Below are 19,819 nucleotides of genomic sequence, written 5' to 3'. Positions count from 1 at the left end.
CTCTCGTACGTCTTTGGGAGAAGACCTGGCATATACACGGTGCGTTTCGGAATTGTGGCCCGAAATGTCCATAAAATGCCATTACTCCAGCCTCATAGACAATAAAGGGAAATCTTGGACGCCCCCCCCCCCCCAACTCCCACACCGTCAGTGATACAGACATGAATGACACGTTCAAGTGTTCGGCTTGGTCCAGAGAATCAGAAAATCATTATACACATCTATCTCCCACTACTGAAAAGCATGATGGTATCGAGTTTTGCACGGGAAAATGTCAAATCTAGTTACATTTAACATTGTGGGACATCTGAGAAACAAGCAAGCGCCTGGTATATAGGTTATCTTTCGCACACCAGCCTCTCTTTTTTTTTTTAACCCCTCTATTGAATTTAATAAGACAAAAAGGGCAAACAAAAAAACAACAAAAAAAAAAATACACAGCTTGTCATGTTACCAAGAATGTCCTCCATCCCAAAGGCCTTCCTGTGGCGAAAAATGGACTGTTCCAAAGAGCTGGGAACCATCCATAAGTGTAAAATCGAGCTAAATCTAGGCAAGAAGAAAAAAAATTACATCCAAAATGAACCCGATGCACCTATGTTTATAACAGTGGTATCATCTGACGTGAAAAGATGAGCAACGTTCAAATCCTGATGATGCCACAGCCATCCATGGCCAGGAATCCAAAGAAAGTGTAAATGTATTTGCTAGTATTTTCTCATTTGTAAGTCGCTTTGGATAAAAGCGTCTGCTAAATGAATCAATGTAAATGTCCTGCTCTCTGCATTGCTCTCCACTGTCACAGCAACACTAACCAGCTGCAGGCAACTTTGAGGCATGAGTACAGAAGAGTGCGCCAAGTATCTCCTCCGAGTGTGTTCAGCTGCCCTGAGATGTGTTGAATCAGCACATGCCTCGGAGGAAGGACTATCCAGTCGTTACGCTACAAGAATTCTGACTTACCGATACCAAGTGCATCATGAAACTCATTACACACATTAAAAAAAAGAGAGAGAGATGTGAAAAAGTGAAGAAAAATTTAGCAAATGGGGGGAAAAAAACAACAACAACAGAGTCTGGGTAAACTGATGTAGAGGAAAAGTGATTTTTTGATGATGTATAAACAGCGTGAGAGAAGCAGGTCACCAGCCTCATTCTGTTCCTATCTCTCTCTACCTCTCTCTAGCATCTACCCTCTTTCTATTCTCACCGTTTTCCATCCATCCATCCTCCCTCCCTTCCTCTTGCTTTCACACACTTTCTCTCATTGTTCTCCTGCAGTTTGTTACCTCTCTCTCTCGCTCACCTTCTTAAGCATCTTTTGTTTTTTAGCCGTTGTAGCTCTTGGGCACATATACACACTCATAGCACCCGCCCCAAACGCACACCCACACCCTTGCAGAGCATGTTTTGCAGGGACAGGGGTTGCTATGGTGATAGGACACAAGGGGCCTCATATTACTGGATAACTCGGTCTGAAGTGACCCTGAAACGTGAAAGAGAGAAAGCAGAAAGAAAGAGGGCGGGTCCCTGCTGCATTCATTCGCTCACTAAATATGAGAGACAAACCCATGGCGGTGTGATTCAGCCTGCTTCTGGATAACCACTAGTGTAATATTACATCATTAAATATACCGATGCATCTCAAAACATATGAATATCGTGGAAAAGTTCGTTTTTTTCCGTAATTTAACTCAAAATGTGGAACTTTCATATATTCTAGATGAATTAAACATAAAGTGAAATATTGCAAGCCTTTTTGTTTGTTTTAATCTCGATGATTACGGCTTACGGCTCACGGAAATCAAAATTCCAGTGTCTCAAAATATTAGAATAAAGAATTTATAATACAGAAATGTCGACCTTCTGAACAGTATGTTAATTTATGCACTCGATACTCGGTCGTGGCTTTAATCCTTTTGCACGAATTACCGCATCGATGCGGCGTGGCATGGAGGCGATCAGCCTGTGGCACTGCTGAGGTGTTCTGGAAGCCCAGGATGCTTTGATAGCGGCCTTCAGCTTGTCTGTATCGTTGGGTCTGGTGTCTCTTAGATTCTCTATGGGGTTCAGGTCAGGCGAGTTGGCTGGCCAATCAAGCACAGTAACACCAAGGCCAGTAAACCAGTTATTAGTAGTTTCGGCACTGTGGGCAGGTGCCGAGTCCTGCTGGAAAAGGAAATCAGCATCTCCATAAATCTTGTCAGCAGATGGAAGCATGAAGTTCTCTAAAATCTCCTTATAGACGCTGCATCGACTCTCGACTTGAGAAAACACAGTGGACCGACACCAGCAGATGACATGGCAACCCAAATCATCACCGACTGTGGAAACTTCACACTGGACTTCAAGCAACTTGGATTCTGTGTCTCTCCATTCGTCCTCCAGACTCTGGGACCTTGATTTCCAAAAATACAAAATTTACTTTCATCTTCCCCGTGATTGTGGTTGTGTGTACCGAACCAGACTGAGAGATTAAAGGCTCAGGAAACCTTTGCAGGTGTTTTGAGTTAATTCGCTGATTAGAGTCTCCTCAGGTCGACATTTCTGTATTATAAATTCTTTATTCTAATATTGTGAGATACTGGATTTTTGATTTCCGTGAGCCGTAAGCCGTAATGATCGAGATTAAAACAAACAAAAAGGCTTGCGATATTTCACTTCGTGTAATGAATCTAGAATATATGAAAGTTCCACTTTTTGAATTAAATTACATAAACATATATATTTTTTTTTTTCCACGATATTCTATTTTTTTTGAGATGCACCTGTACTTCAGTTGTACTCGTAAACATGAACCTGGACAGCTTGTGTGTACAGCTATGCAGTTTAACGCCATAATATACACGAGTTCCTAGGCGAGGAGATGAAGTCCTAGTCGAGGACATGGTGAAGTGTGTGTGCAGTACTTTTAAGAATACTTTCCAGTATTCACCCAACTACTAAAGGTAGGCAAATGTCAGCAGATGAAAATGGGAATGAATCAATGTGACCGAAACGTGCTCATTTTGTCCTCTTTTATCAGAAACAATTGAATACATCTTGGTGTAATAATTATTAATTACATTAGGCAATATATTACATACAAACACCACCTCTATGTTAAAGGAACTTTTGTTCAAGCCCACATTTAAATATTTTGCCAAATACAATGTAGCCTTTCCTCGATACCACACTGTGTAAGTCAACTAGCATAGCAAACAAATACGCTGCATTAAAAACGGAAGTTTATAAAACTATGTTTCATACGATTCAGGCCACGTAGATGTATAAATTTGCATGCACAGACTTGTGAAAAAGCATGTCATGTCCAGGAAACAAACTTACATTACCTGCCTCTTTATTTCTTCTCTCTCTTGAAGAAGGCAAAGAAGACTCTCCTGAGTTGGACAGTAGAGGCCAACCGATAGTGGATTTTACCGATAACCAAGTACCTGCCGGTAACCGATTACTCAACCGATAGTTTTTAAAATTGATACTGAATGAAAATATAACACTCAAAGTAAAACGATGTTGAACTTTATTACAAAATTAAACAGTACTGACTGTACTGTACCTTTTTTAATGCAATAAATGTATTAATAATATATATATATAAAAATTATTTTTTTAAATTTTCCCCCCATTAGTAAATATGAAAGTAAATAAAATATATACATCCAAACTGCACCAAAAAGTAACACTCCTAATAACAAGCAACAACACTGACATCCAAAAATGAATCAAAAACCACTTCAAATCACACAACAAAATTTGTCAGTGATAGTTTTTCTTTCGGCTCTAGAGGCCGCTCTCGTGCTGGATAATGACAGCGGACCTTCTCAGCCGCTCACGCAACGGACGTGACTATCGGTGTGGATTCTTGCTGATAGACCATAGTTCTGTTATCAACCTCTATTGGAAAGTTACTGCTTTACCTCTGATTGTTACAAAGTGCTGAAACTGGAGACTCCTTCCAGAAATAAACAACTAGGACACAAGATCAAGAAACAGAAGTGCTGACTGGGACAAGGTCTTCGTTAAACCTTACAACACTGTGTGCATTTCCTCTACCCGACCGCAGCAGCGTGGAGAGCCCACTGTGCACATGATGAGTGGCGTTTTGAGGACTGAACAGATTGAGGGTAGGATGGAGAGCTCATATAGGCCACCACTATGCATCAGCTCATGGCCCAGTGCACAACAATGAGCGCTTTCTTTCTTTCAGCGACCCCAGTTCCTTTCAGTCCAGTCCACCCCCCTAGTCTCCTCTCTCAGCTTACATCCCTCTTCTGTTTTTCCCCCAATCTCTGAAGAAAGCTTAGCAGGAATGGCCATACTAAATGAATTCAGACCAGAGTGATGTTTAATTATCGAATCAGTAAGTGCTCTAGGTCTAGCTGTAACAAAAATGATTTCCTTTTCTTAAAATAATACTCTCGTATTAATACGTCATGGTTTCCATAGTAACACCGAGAATTGTATGGCGGATATGGACCGTAATCTTAGCCAACACGTTGTTAATTAACAAAGAAAAAAAGAACAATCGCTAAAATGAAGTTCTTTGTAAACTTTTATGAAAGGAGTCTCCAGTGTCGGCACATTTTAACGCTCATTAAGTTTCCCCCCCATGAGAGTCTTCATGACTGAGGGCTTTCGCAGTTTCTCAGTAACATGACGGGCTGCATTTCGCCGTCTTATTCTTTTGTTCTCATTCTTCTAAACTTATTCCGTTTATAGCTGCTATAAGATCGATAGAGCGGTAACAGGAACCGATGTGGTTCACGAACCCTCTGCCACATTAAATGTAATTATAAATGTGTAAAAAGCACGATATTCTGTGGCGCCAGCTGTGGACGGAGAGGAGGCGGGTCGAACCGGCAGGTAACGCATGATGATTCTCACCTGTGTCTCATTACATGCAGTTTACTTATTTGTGTCTCTTTGTGTTTTCAGTGAATGCCGAAATGAGAGACAGAGAGAGAGAGAGAGAGAGAGAGAGGCATAGCTGGCGGAGCGAAAGCCACAAGTCCGTGTCGGACCCTCTTCAGTTTTTTTGTTTTTTTAAAAGGAGCTCAGCTCAAATTCCTCCTGTCTCCTGAGTCGTCCTCCATGCCATCACACACATTCATTAATAAATGAAAAGTTGTAATCATTGGCTGTGATGTACGAGGAATACAACACTGTTTTAAGAAAATAATCCACTTCTGAGTGGCAATAGCCTAACATGAACCACGACATCCTACAACAGCACACCCGGTCACGTTTTATTCCTTACTTAATATAGAAAAACATGACCGTGATAATGTAGGATGTACTTTAAGTCTTAAGCGTGATCACTGTTATGTCGGTGGATATTTGAGGACGTAACCCGAGTGTGCAATAATGCATGATTACTGTTATTGTTAGGAGGGTTTAAAAAAAAAAATTAAAAAAAAAAAAAACACAAAACAAGATGTACTCACCTAATACCTGTCCTGCAACACCACTGTCTCATGAACATAACATTACTGACTTATTATTATGAGGTCATGTAAAGGATGAAAAGAATTAAGATCATGGTGGAGATCACGTCAGTTTGAAACTTTGCTATAGAGGACCTGGAAAACACAGACATATCACTAACAGACATGTAGTGTAAGGAACGCTATGTCCAAAAGTTTCGGGAATACTCCAATTAGTCTAGGATTTCTTAATAAATGTTGGCATGAATGCTGGTCACGCATACTCTCACACACATCTGTGCAATAGCATTATATTCTCATGGTTATGAGAGCGATGCTTATGTAACAAGGTGACCCATTTCCACAGGAATCGCACACAAAGACACACACAATAAAATATGAATCTCTAGCTTTGGGGTGTCAAACATTGTGTGTTTGTTGCAAAGTCTCCCCAATTCTTAAAAAGGTCTAAGGAGCTGTTTTGCAAAGCTGCTCTGGGGGTCCAAGCACCGACGCAGGAGGCCTATTGTGATGTTCTGTGGCAACCCTTAAATCTGTTCACATGCTGTTTGGAATTTTGGAACACTGATTTGGCATAGTACCAAGGTTTTTTAAAAAAAAAAAAAAAAAACACCATCACCACACTATTTTTTGGAGTGTACCTGCAACAAGCCAAATTTTGCCCATAACTCTTGACCAATTGTCACAGACTCATCATTCCATGATTCCTTAAGTCATGACAACTCCGACAGTTATGACTGGTTCAAAGTCCACCATACTCATTTTTTCCCCCTCTCAGTAATCTTCCAAAGTTTAATCATCATTTTTATAATCATATTTGCCAATGGCACAAAAACAGGATGCGAATCGGAATCTCAGTGATATTGACACCAACTAGTGAAATCAGTGTGTTCTTGACCAACACCTGTCTTCCATACATACAAACACTGTTGTGTGTGAAATTCCCAGGAGATCAGCAGTTTCAGAAATACTCAAACCAGCCTGTCTGAAACAAACAATCATGCCATGGTTAAAGTCACAGACGTCACACTTTTCCCCCTCATTCTGATGTTTGACCTGTATCTGCATGATTTTACACATTGTGCTGCTGCCACCTGATTGGAAATCCTAGGAGAAAGCGTCAAGCTGTCGGTGAGGAAGCTGAAGCTTGGTCCTCATTGGACTTTCAGAAAGGACAATGATCCCAAGCATGCATCAAATTCCACCAAGGCTTGGGTGCAGAAGAAGTCCTGGAAGATTCTACAGGGCCATCACAGTCACCTGACTTGAATACCATAGAAAATCTCTGGTGGGATTTGAAGAAGGCGGTTGCAGCACGCAAACCCGAGAATATTACTGAACTGGAGGCCATTGCTCATGAGGAATGGGCTAAGGTTCCTCAGGAACGCAGCCAGAAGATCTGCATCTCGTTTGCGGACAGGCCCACTACCTACTAGAGACACTTTTTATATTGTCCCAAAATTCATGTTCTTAACAATTTCTTCATTACTTCTTAAAAGAAGAACGCATTTGCTGTTTAACCTTGAATCCACATGTAGAGCACCAGAAGCAGGGATCTGATACTGTTACAACACTTCAAGCCAAATTAAGATCCCATCAGGCTTTGAAAATAGACTATGTCTTGGCCCAGGTAAATCTTACGACTAGGATACCTGCAATTACTCTTGTGAAATGTGTGTCAGGTTGCCATAGCTGGAAGGACACCATTCGTTAACACCATCCTTCTTCTAAAAGCAAGCTATCTGCAACCATAATATACCTAATAGCTGTTTACTGCACAATATATTTACGTAACACCACTATAACATGGCTGCTCACATTCCAGACATAACCCTAGCCATGACTCGAGTGTACTAAACATTGCGGCGTTAAAGCTAATTTGTAGTTGTTTTTAGTGAATTACTATGTGGTCTATCAAGCCTTGATATACAACATTACAGAGCCTGGCAATGTCCTTCTTTTAATGCACATTTACATTTGCATTAGGGATTGGCGATATGGACTTAAAACTATATCACGGTATTTTCTGGTATTTATTGCGATAATGATATCAGTGATGATACAAATATAGTGCCATTCGCCACTGATTTTGGCTACAAGTGACAGCTGCATGCAGTCCTGAGAGCCTCAGAAACACAAATATTGATCTAAAAAAAATCTAATACTAATTTTCTGGAACCAAATTGTTACTCCAGGTTGTAGAGGTAGCTCCTCGTTTAGCGATAATCACCTCCTCAGCTTCACGTCCGCCTTCCGCCATACTTGTTTTCGCCCTGCACGTGAGCCGTGAACGGGTCGCAGACCGTCTCACACACAGAAATGCGTCATCAACTAGGCTTTATCGTTATCGTGAGAAGACCAGTTCTTCTCGTGGGGAGAATTTCTACCGGTATATCGCAAACGATAAGATATCGCCCATCCCTAGTTTGAATTATGAATTCCCATCTTCGAAACATCAACTGAAAGGAAATAAAATCGAATGGAGCGTCATCGCAGGAAAAACCTCAAACAACTATCAGTTATCAGCCTCTATTCGTACGAAAGATTTTAAGTATAGATGCATCCAGAATGATACTTGTACCGTGAATCGGTCCGATACCATACTTTTTTTTACTCATACTTGGGGAGTAATTCTCAATACCACTTGATACCATAGTGTACGTTACCGCGCTAATGAACAGACGGCATGAAATGACAGTTTTACAGTTAATGACGGCAATCGAAACAAAGCAGACTGTGAATATCAAGAGCAGCTACTGCTGCATTTTCCTACAGTACATGTACCCTGATAAAACATCTAAAACAGGGTTTTCCCTTTCGTAGAATGGCTTAGGCGCAGCACCTGTGTTTCTGTAGAGCACCTTTTGTAGGGCATTTAGGCGACATGTCAGAATGAATGTAAAAAAACAAAAGATAAGAGTTCAATCTGCTGAGGAAACAAAAACGGTAATCTGGCAACAGGAATGATCTGCCAATCAACAATCGGTGTTTGGATGAATGTTTGTGATTGGTGCGTGACAGATGCTCGTCGCCAAGCTAATCGGATATTTTTCTGTACCGTCACCTCGGGATGGTAGTTACAGCCATTAGCTCGGATAAGCAAGTTGCAAGTCATCGATAAGGCAAACCTCAGCAAAGAATAAATGAAGCATAAACAAAGTGAAAAACAAAAAAAAAAAAACACCCGCTGTCAGTGCCTAAGCCCTCTGAAAACCTAGGGGAAAAGCTGTAAAACACATCTAGCAGCACAAAGGAGAAACAGATGCTAGCTAGGAGAGAAAAATGACAAACAATGCTGTGTGGCAGTGAAAATAACAGCGCTTACCCAGTATGCTATTCTTGATGACCAGCTGCTATAGGTCGTTGACGACGACAAATTCTGGCACCACAAAAACAATTTTACTCACTCACTTGCAGCCCTACTCAATACAAGGTAATGAATTCATTTCATTTAAAATCAACTGTCTAACATTACAAAGAACGAGCCTAGCAGTAATCCTTTTTCGTGGCTGCTATGAAAACTAGGAAACCTAACAGAGATAAATAAAATGTTCTGTGATGCCCCAAATTTGATTATTACCAACTAGGTTACTCATGTTGGTATCACCGAGTAGAAAAAAACATGAGACTGTCCTCTATCGCTGTGCCAAATTTCATAAAAAGAGCACAAAGCATTCTATGGGCTGCCATAAACTCCAATGAGCAAGTAGTAGTAGTATAAAAAGAAAAACAAGAAGAAGAAGAAAACATTTACAATAGGATATCTATGCACCTTTGGTGCTTGGCCCCCAAAAAATCAGGTAAATGTACAGGCGATCAGACAGAGATGGAGAAAGAGACAAAGCAGGCCACCAAGTGAGAGATTAGATCAATGAAGAGTGAAAAATATACAGGGAAATTGGGGAGCATAGTTATAGGTTTTTATGGTTCTTTTGGTTATAGTCACAGTCAACCAAATAAATCAAATCTCTCAGGGAGACATAATTACTCCTGCTTTTATGGCAAACCATAAAGCCAGTTTAAAAAAAAAAAAAAGGAAAGAGATAAAAGACAACATTAAAAGGTTGGTTAGGTGGATAAATGTAGTCAGGAAACAAAGGTTGGATGGGTGGGTGTTGGCATGGGACCGAAGGCTGTGGGCTCAGGCAGCTGAAGTTTGGTGGATGAAGGGGGTCAGGGGACAGAATGTTGGGTGGGTGTAGTCAGGGGGAAGAAATGTGGTGTGGGTGGGTGTAATCAGGGGACTGAAGATTGGGTGGACGGAGCGGGTCAGGGGACCACAGGTTGGTTGGGCAGGTGGGGTCAGGGGACTGAAGATTGGGTGGGTGGGTGCAGTCATGGGTTCGAAGAATGGGCTGGTTGGCATTTTTCAGGGGCTCGATGGTTGAGTGGGTGGTTAAAGTTAGGGGATCAAAGGTACTTCTGTGGGTACAGTCAGGAGATAAAAGGTTGGGTGGGTAGAGTCTTATATGACCAATAAATATGACTGTTACTAGAAGTAATTCATCCACAAGTATACTCTGTCTCTCATTACAGTACATCCATGTTTCTTTGTAAAGGACGGATTTTGTGCAGCAGCGTACATATTGAGCAGCATTGGAGCTCCACCAGCTATGTTCTGACTGCCTCTCATCTTGGTCTATCCCAATTACAAAATGGAACAGATTCAGACAGATCACAGCTTAATGTCATACATATTTGCCCAACAACGATCAGTCAGGTTAAGAGAAATGACGAGGCTCATGTTTATCAAATGCCACCAGTGACATTTACCTCGGGTGAAACTGATGTGGATGATGATCAAAGTCACACCTTACCCATCATAAACGTGTATGTCTTTGAAAAAATGTCACTAATGTTGTTTTTCCAGAAACAGATTAGTTTATAAATATAAAGTTAAGACAGCATGTTTCCTTGCTAAAACCTGTCAGCTCAGAGCACTGTTCAGCGCTAATCACTGAAATAATATATGACAACTGGGTTAACAACAACTTGTTATTTGGTTCATAATGTACATATAATCATTTCTAATCATCTATAAATGATGTTTGCTATTTCCAAATAAAATAAATTGTATAATAATTTATTAAACAAGGATTAACTAACAGACAGGCTGGACTTCTATAATGACTGTAGGCTGTGAATAAAGACTAGTATATGGGCAGATTTCATCTAAATATTTATCATTTCAGATCTTATTTACCACAAATTAAATTAATTACAGCCCCCCCCCCCCCCCGGAGACAAAATTGGACTAATTTGTGGTAAATAACTTTCAAGTAGGTACATCAGTGATTTAGTATTCAGATCAGTAGGTACACACGCAGACACACAAAGAGCAAGTGGGAATCGAAATCTTGTCTGCATACCTAATTTTCAGGCCTGAAAAAGGGGGACAGAGAGAGAGACAGAGAGAGAGAAGACAGAGAACAGAGACATTCCCATCTCAGCAACCTAGAAAACATCAGCAGAGACAAACATCATTAAGCATTCAAGTCTAAGCCTTCTATTATTTCTCTCTGACAGCAATGTTATGGTTTTGTTGTGTTTTGTTTTTACCGGTCATAATGCCTTTGCGCAGCAGACTAATCTACGTGGAGCCTTACTGACCACAGTGTTCACTCTCTCAATGACAAGGATATAGAATAGGATAAAAGGTAGAGGACAAAATCTTCAGGTCAATATCCCCGTGATCTCCTGTCATCTTCTCCGAGGTTAACAAGCAACACAAACACACACATACACATACACCAAGCAGAGGCACACAATCAAGTGGCAAAATCCAAGCCAATCAAAACAGAGGTGTCCTTCACTGTAACAGAGAAACAGAGGGGAAGAGAACAGCAGAAAGGGAAAGAAGAAAAGAACAGACAACGCATGGAGAAAAATGATCAGATCGGTACACAGTGCCTCGACCCCCCCGGTGCAGCTTAACAACCACGTTTCTAGAACAGTCTCATCTATGCTGGGTATAATAAATGTGGTATTAATGTAGAATATCACATCACCCAGCATGTGGGAATACTAGTGTATAATTTGCATGACATGGACTTTTTTCTTTTTTTAATTGCCGGCTATTACCTCGTTAACTCAAAAAGACCTTGTTTAATTATTTACACCACAACACCGTTAGTAATTCTGGAATCCAATTGGTCAGGTGTTGCTTAATGTTATAATACGTTAACAGTTCTACATTAAACACTGTACACGAGGACTTTCATGTCAGACGTCCCACGAAACGTATAAGGTACGGTATTATTTCGCTAGAACAGCAGCAGACCCGGTCATATTTTATTCCTTACATACATAGGCTTAGACTTGATCAAGCGGCTGCTTTGAAACCCCTTAACAAAAAGAGAAATCGCACTGCTACTACAGCCATATTTTTCACAAACTCTCCTCCAAACATAGCCTCATCTTTCCGTTCTTAAAGATTACAGCGTGCATGCAAGTGCACTGGGCTGTAATCTCACTTATCCACACTGTGCTTTGTTTTGTGCGCATAAACCCTCGAGTACAATAATGAGCAAACACCACTAAGCAGCATGACGTTCGAGCTGAACCGCCGGCTCACACATGCATGTACATGCTCCTAGGTGCTTTTCATAGAGTCATTGAAGTAGAAGAGTTTCTTCCCCTAACTAGCTGTTAATTAAATCATCGTACTCGAACTGCTGGAGGAAGCCACACCGCAAAATCCACCATCTGCAAAGGAACAAAAACTGCACCCAGCAGCAAGGGTGTGAACTTACTCTGATTCTCCGCATGGCAGCGACGATCTCCATGCGACTGTTGGGTCTCTGGACATCCAGACTACCGATATACTGTAACACAAATGCAAGTAGGAAAATTAATCAGATTTTTTTTTTTTTAATGCTTGTAATTGTGGATGTGACGTTTTCTCCGAGATGATGTTTATTTAGCATTTTAGGAAGGCGTCTCCAGTGTCAGTGCTTTGGGTAAAAGTCAGGACGTAAATGGTCTGCACTTATATAGCGCTTTTTTCCAAAGCGCTTTACACTGTGTCTCATTCACCCATTCATTCACACACCAATGGTAGCAGAGCTGCCATGCAAGGCGCTAACTTGCCCTCGGGAGCAACTTGGGGTTCAGTGTCTTGCCCGAGGACACTTCAGCATGTGGAGTCACGTGGGCCGGGAATCGAACCTCCAACCCGCTCTACCACCTGAGCCACAGCCAAAACGCCTCCCTTATGTTTTCAGACACAGCAAAGTCTTCAGTTCAGGGGGGGTTTATCGATTTCTTGATTGCATGACAAGCCTTAACTTTGAGAAAAACCTGAGGCTGGAGTACAGTGGGGCAGGTTAACCCATGCTGTTGGGAGGAACAAGACCATCACACCTCATTTTGTGACTCGGAATAGCCTTCCTGTTAGTGTTCAAGGTATATTCACTTTCAACCAACGATACATGGATCGAGACAGTGGAGTGATAGGGTGCCAATATACCAGGGTGTCCTCATGTGTGCGCCAAGTTCTAGCCCTTCTAGCCCTCATTTTCCTTCTGCTTTTCCCAGAACATTCCTGGGTCTAACCTAGGGTGTCTACCCAGTGGGGAGACAGCGAGGTCACTCAGTCAAGTCCCGGGATTGTCAAATTCCTCACTTTATCACAGAGAGTACTCCCAGTAACCCTGCAGAGGAACTGCCTGTACGCACGACCTTATTCTTTCACTCGCTACCCACAGATCATGACTATTTGGAGAGTACAGGGATGTAGATTCACCGGTAAACAGAGATCTTCATCCACAAACCGAGCTCCTGGAAGAGTCCCTACTTGAATACTGATCATTTTAAGCCACTGTACATTCTTACCACACCTAATAATCTTTGTTGCCTGAAGTACCAGATCCTGACAATCTTCTCCAGCTGTGTCTCCTATCAACCTCCAGAGCTGCCAGAAACAACACGGTAGCATGACCCTGACCTTTTTCTTCCGCTTCTGTTCCTCCTGCTTCTTTGTCTGGCTCTATTTGCACTTATGATTCACCTACCTGCTCCAGGCGATAATAACCTACAAACTTGTAAATCTAAAGAATCACTGTTGTGATCATCTCAAGAGTTCTACTGACAATATGCTCTTACCCAACATCCTGTACAGTCCTAAAGCATGTCATACTTTTTGTCCTCTCACTATACAACTGTTTAATGATTTATAATCCCACTATATTGTCACCCAGAAAAGGATGAGTTCCTGTTTGTGTGTGGCTCTTCTCAATGTTTCTTTCTTATTTCATCTCAGGAGTTTTTTTTTTCCTTGTCAATGCCACGTCTGGCTTGCTCAATAGAGATCCAGATCAAGACTACAGCTTTGTGGTAATTCTTGTTAAAAGTGCAATACAAATACCAATAAATGTGAATTAATCTGAATTTAATTGACATGCAGATTAAAAGTAGGAACATAAGCAGTCATTAAGTTTGTCCATGCCACTGTTAAGCATTCTCAGCTTAGATAAATGAGATCCTCGACAAGAACGCCAAACTTTGGAATTAGTCCTATTCGGACAGGACTGGTTTTCTAAACGAAGTTTGAGTTATAATTCTCATCACCCGACGTCTGTGATTCCATGTACAGATTCGGACAGGATGAACATCTCTGTGTTTATTACAGGTGGTGGGAGTGTCTGTTTTGTGCATTGCAGAAGATCACGTGCTCTGGATGCGTGCATTACGTATGGTCATATGACACTGATACAGTGGCCAGTCTTAACAATTTACGTGATTTGGCTCTTCCTGTTGATATTTTTTTTTCTTTGCCAGGTAGCAAAAACGTCTACCGTACATCCATAATGAATCGCACGCAGCTAGCAGAAAACGCACACATTTGCCAAAACACAAGTAAAAGCGTTTTTTATATATTATATATGTGTGTGTGTGTGTGTGTGTGTGTGTGTGTGTATATATATATATATATATATATATATATATATATATATATATATATATATATATATATATATATACACACACACACACATATATATATATATATACACAAATATATATATAAAATCGGCGATCACAGACATTCGCATCGGTTGGGAATTTTTTTTTTTTTTTTTTTTACAGAGGTTGTGTGAGAAAAACACAGACTTGGCAGATTCGGACTGGATTAAAATCACATAGTACCTCTGTGAAACACAAATTTCTATAACGTCCCCTTGGAAAACTAGTCCCACCCGGATAGTACTTAAAATTGTACCTAACAGTTCTGTCATTGTAAGACACTAACCCAAAAAAGACTCTGACCCTTGATGAAGCAAACGCTTTCTAAACACTTTAAACAGTTTAGAGAAAAAATTCCTACGTATAACATAAGCCAAATTTTCCCCCTCAAATAAACGTCAAACAATCAGATTTACTTCCAAGGTCTCTTGTTATGTTAAATATATCCAACAGGCAGATTTTAGTCATATTTGGGAAAAACTGCTGTGCTATTCAGGATAAAAACCACTTAAAACTTATTTTCCACATTCTCCAAAACCTATTTAAATCATTGCCTACAGCAAAAGAAAAAAATGGTATTGGATCTGCATGAAGTCATCTTTCCTCCCACAGATAAAAGTTTAAAGGAGGAAAATCTGAAGACGCCATCGACTTTGAGCAGAATTTGAGCTAAACAAGGCCCTTGCCAAAAATATCATGCTTAAACAGTTCCTGGGGTGCTGAGCAAAGTGGAGATTAGAAAAAAAGCTACACAGTGAAATAATCAGTGGTGTATATAAATAATTATTCATACATGTCATGCACATATCGAAGAAATAATTTTGGTGTACTAGTAGAGGAATGAAAAAAAATATTATATTGATACTTGGTAACACTTCTGATTATTCTCACACACTTCCACTGGAACAACTTTCTCACTTGATGTCGATTTTGCTCTTGATTTGTGTGGCACAACCAATTCAACATAACCAGTGTGTGTGTGTTTGAATGACACACAAAAATCTGCCTACATCAGTATATATATGTATATATTTAAATATTCCAGTTCCAAGCTTGCAGAGGATTAAGGGTCAAATTCGACAGAGTTTAGACAAGGTTTGTGTAAAATCGCAAAGTGTATTGTGAGGCAAAAAAGTTCATTCATTCATCTTCATTAATCGGTTTATCCTGGTAAGTGTCGCAGCAGATTCTGAGAACACCGGGCATGAGTTGGGAATACACAGTCATACTGAGTCACAATGCACACACATTCACACCTACGGGTAACCTGGTGTAGCCAATGCACGTACTGGCATGTTGGGAGGAAATGGGAGAACCCAGAGGAAACACTGTACACACTAGAGAATATGAGTAACTCCACACAGACAGAAAACTGAGCTCAGGATCGAACCAGGAAGCTACAAGGTGGCAATGCTACCCGGTACACTATACTACACACAGAACATGTAAGGAGTCACATAAAAAGCTTTAACGGTATTTGAAATATAGGCAGAACACCAGCGCATTTCAGTTTCGGGTTAAGAGTAGCCCAGGTGGTAGCTCAGCTCAGGTGGTAGATGTGCTCTGTCAGTCAGATTTGGTTGAGAACACTAACATGTTGTACATGTTGGCAACCACTGAACTGTTACTCATTTGCTCTCAGGAAAGTGTCCTAGATGTATTACACCTGAAGCGCCTTCATCAATGTTGTTATACAATAGATTCTCAAACTAGAGGAATATGACAATCTGACAAAAAATATCACCATATAATTATGTTTATATGATACACAATCATGAGATTGATTTATTTATTTTTATATATATATATATATATATATATATATATATATATATATATATATATATATACACACACACATATACACTGTATTGCCAAAAGTATGTGGACACCCGACCATCACACCCATATGTGCATCCCATTCCAAATGAAGTCCGCCTTTGCTGTTATAATAACCTCCAACTCTTCTGGGAAGGCTTTCCACTAGATTTTAGAGCATGGCTGTGGGGATTTGAAGGTTTGAGGTCAGGGCTCTGTGCAGGACACTCGAGTTCTTCTACTCCCAATCTTGGCTTTGTGCACAGGGGCATCGTCATGCTGGAACAGTTTTGGGTCTCTTAGACTCAGTGAAGGTTAACTGTAACGTCACAGCATACAACGCCATTCTAGACAACTCTGTACCTCCAACTTCGAAGGCAAACATACAGGTGTGACGGTGAGGTTCGCCAACAAACTGCCAGCAGTTTTGCTTTCAAAAACTTGTGAACTTATCTCAGGAAAGTGTATTGTGACACAACTGATCGCATGATATCCTGTGCATCTTTCCTGCTGTTTTCTGAGTTAGAGATCATGACAAGGGCAAATGAGAAATGTGATCTGCATTAGGGACCGTGCATCAGTACAGAAAATAAGGGAAGGTAATGGATCACGTAATGGAGTTCCTGAGTCTTACTTTGTCAGCAGAATATCCTTTTTTGTCAATAGACAATTTTTTTTTCCAGGTCTGGATTGTTAGCTTTCCAGCCTTTTGCAGGAACCCTGATTTATTAGCAAGCCCAGTGTAATTAACAGAAATCAGACCAACCTTAAATTAAGTGTGGTAGGATTTCATCTAAATATAAAAGACCCAAATCATTGTATATAAAACAACAATAAGGCATAATCATGGCCAAGATCTTGTCATGCTCAAGTCACTTTTTAAATATTTTACACTTTTTTTTTCTTCCCTCAAGAGAGGTTAAAATACTGACGCTGAGTGCAATAATCAAATATCACCAATAAGTTCAGCTCCACACAAACACATGGAGCAGTTGTTTTCGGTGATTTCACCTTGGCTTGGAAATGAATGCCGTGCTGAAACGCCTCGTCGTTGTGAAGCGGCACGCGCGAATCCGCCGCGTCGTCCACCAGGTTGTACCTGTTCCGGCCGGGCATTTCCTCCTCTCGAAACAAACAAACAAACAAACAAACAAACAAATAAACAATCCACACAGTCCCGAGAAATCCCACTCACAAATCTGCGTTGGTTCGAGACACAGCACGCGCCTCTGTTTCCTTAAAAAATGTCCCAGCGTTTAACCGGCCGAGGAGGAGGCACGAGCGCAGGACGCATTGTGGAGTCTGTCAGCGCGTGAATGCAGAAACAGGGCAGGAGGACAAGCGGGGGCGGGGTTGGGGGGGGTGAGGTTTCAAAACAAAGATTTTGTTTAGGGTTTTTTTTCCTCCTCCGCTTGTCTCACTTGTGAGCGTTTACCGACTGCTTCGTGCGTGTTAATGTTTACCACAGACGGCGGACTATAAATACAGTGCCATGACCGCGCGCTAACGGTTACAACACTTACAAAGCTAACAATTCGGAAAAGCTTCCTCCTACTGAGGCAAGTTGGCACGCGGGCCTTTGGGAGGAGCTCATTTACATATCACGCGCTAGTCTTATCGTATTGGAGCAAAGTTCTGTCACGTGACTACGTTCCCGAAGGCAGTTGCTTTGTTTATTTAGACTGGGAAATTTAAAAAAAAAAAAAAAAACCGTTGTTCTGTCAGGGTCAAGATGACCTGTTTAAAATTGTTACATGAAAACATGAAACTTTGTGTGCTTTGGCTCATTTTCTCTACTGAACATGAAAAAAACATGATAACATGTTTATATTACACAGGTCGTATGTTAGGCATGTTAATCCAATACAATAAAACATGCTGTAAAAAAAAAAAGTGCTGAAAAGTCAATCATTTACCCCAACTCAACCCCACTGAACACCCTTGGGACGAAACTGCACCCCAGGCCTCCTCGCCCGACCTCACTAATGGTCTTGTGACTGAATGGGCACAAATCCCCACAGCCACACTCCAAAATCTAGTAGAAAGCCTTCCCAAAAGAGTGGAAGTTATTTTAACAGCAAACGGGGGGACTAAATCTGGAATGGGACGTTCAACAAGCACATATGGGTGTGATAGTCAGGCCTCCCAGCCAGCTCCATCAAAACCCTTCAGATGATTCAGAATGCAGCAGCACACCTTGTCTTCAACCAGCCCAAAAGAACCCATTTCGCACCCCTCTTCATCTCCCTCCACTGGCATCCTGTAGCCACCCGCATCAAATTCAAGGCCTTGATGCTCACGTACAAGACCTTGTCTGGAACAGCACCCTCCTACCTCAACACTCTCCTTGAGGTTTACGTTCCTTCACTCAACCTGCGATCGGTTAACGACCGATGCCTGGTAGTGCCTACTCATTGAGGCGCGAGGTCTCTTTCCAGAACCTTCAAACTGACTGCCCCTCAATAGTGGAACGAACTTCCAACCTCAATTTGGACAGCAGAATCTGTCACTCTCTTCAAAAAAATGGCTGAAGACACACCTCTTCCACAAACACTTAACTAACCCCTAACTTGTTTTCGTCCCCCCCTCCCCACCATATATATTTTTTAAAAAAAATTCTGCACTTACACTGGTTCTTACACCTCGACTCTGTGCACTTTGCTTCTCTAGAACTCAATTTAAAATCTTGCACGGTAGCACTGCTTGTATTGTTCTCCGCTTGATATATCGCTTCGATTGTATTTCCTCATTTGTAAGTCGCTTTGGATAAAAGCGTCTGCCAAATGAACAAATGTAAATAGTCAGGTGTCCACATATTTTTGCTCACATAGTGTATTTCTAAAAGAGGGAGGCATGGTGGTGGTAGCATTACTACTGCACATTCTTGATTCTTGATAGATGTTCTACACTGATGAACTTGATTTGATGCTAAACTGATCCTTTTTGAATAAGCTATAGCATACAGTCATTGGATGGCTGACCAATTCTTTATTTGACCAATCGGATTTAAACATTTTTTCCTCCGGGTACTCCGGTTTCCTCCCCCAGTCTATAAAACCTGTGTTGTAGGCTGATTCCAAAGGCATTTCCAAATTGTCCGTAGTGCGTGAAGGAGCGCGCGATTGTACCCTGTGATGGGCATCCAGCATCCAAGGTGTCCCCCGCCTTGTGCCCCAAATTCTCTGGCATAGGCTGCCGACTCCCCCTCGACCTTGTGTAGGTCAAGCGGTATGGAAAATGGATGGTTAGAAATCCAATACCCTCACAGCTGGAAGAAGCTGCTTTATGGAATTTGTCTATTCAAGATTAAATGATGCTGAATGGTATCTGATAAAAAATCTAATCACAACAGTTTTTCCATCTGGATATAAATAAATAATGTTATGTATTTAAGTGAGTCATTTTGAAATAAGCAGAGAATAAATACAGTCACTGAAATACTCTTCAACAAATTAATTTGTTTTTGCAAGGGAAACTATGAAAGTACCCGCTTACTAACAATGTTCCTTACTTTAGATGAAACAAATGGTGTCATTTCCGACGATGTAAATGTTCCATGCCCCCCTCCCCCACCCCCCATCCAAAAATATGAG

At 41.1% G+C, this 19,819-nt stretch overlaps 1 protein-coding gene across 1 annotated transcript in view; it reads right to left on the bottom strand.

Moving 5' to 3' along the window:
* si:dkey-34e4.1 (carboxyl-terminal PDZ ligand of neuronal nitric oxide synthase protein) overlaps nucleotides 1-18,929 on the bottom strand; it is an 83,041-nt gene extending 64,112 nt beyond the window's left edge. The window contains exons 1-2 of the mRNA XM_053617683.1: nucleotides 17,238-18,929; nucleotides 12,197-12,268 (exon numbers count right to left, since the gene is read on the bottom strand). Coding sequence (XP_053473658.1) covers nucleotides 12,197-12,268; nucleotides 17,238-17,342 — 177 coding nt within the window. The 5' untranslated portion in view covers nucleotides 17,343-18,929. The remainder of the gene's footprint in view (nucleotides 1-12,196; nucleotides 12,269-17,237) is intronic.
* Nucleotides 18,930-19,819: the final 890 nt, after the last annotated feature.

This window comes from Ictalurus furcatus, chromosome 28 (genome assembly GCF_023375685.1).
Source record: "Ictalurus furcatus strain D&B chromosome 28, Billie_1.0, whole genome shotgun sequence".
Taxonomy (NCBI): Eukaryota; Metazoa; Chordata; class Actinopteri; order Siluriformes; family Ictaluridae; genus Ictalurus; species Ictalurus furcatus.
Note: the sequence above shows the minus strand (reverse complement) of the source record. Positions and strands in the feature narration are given on the sequence as shown.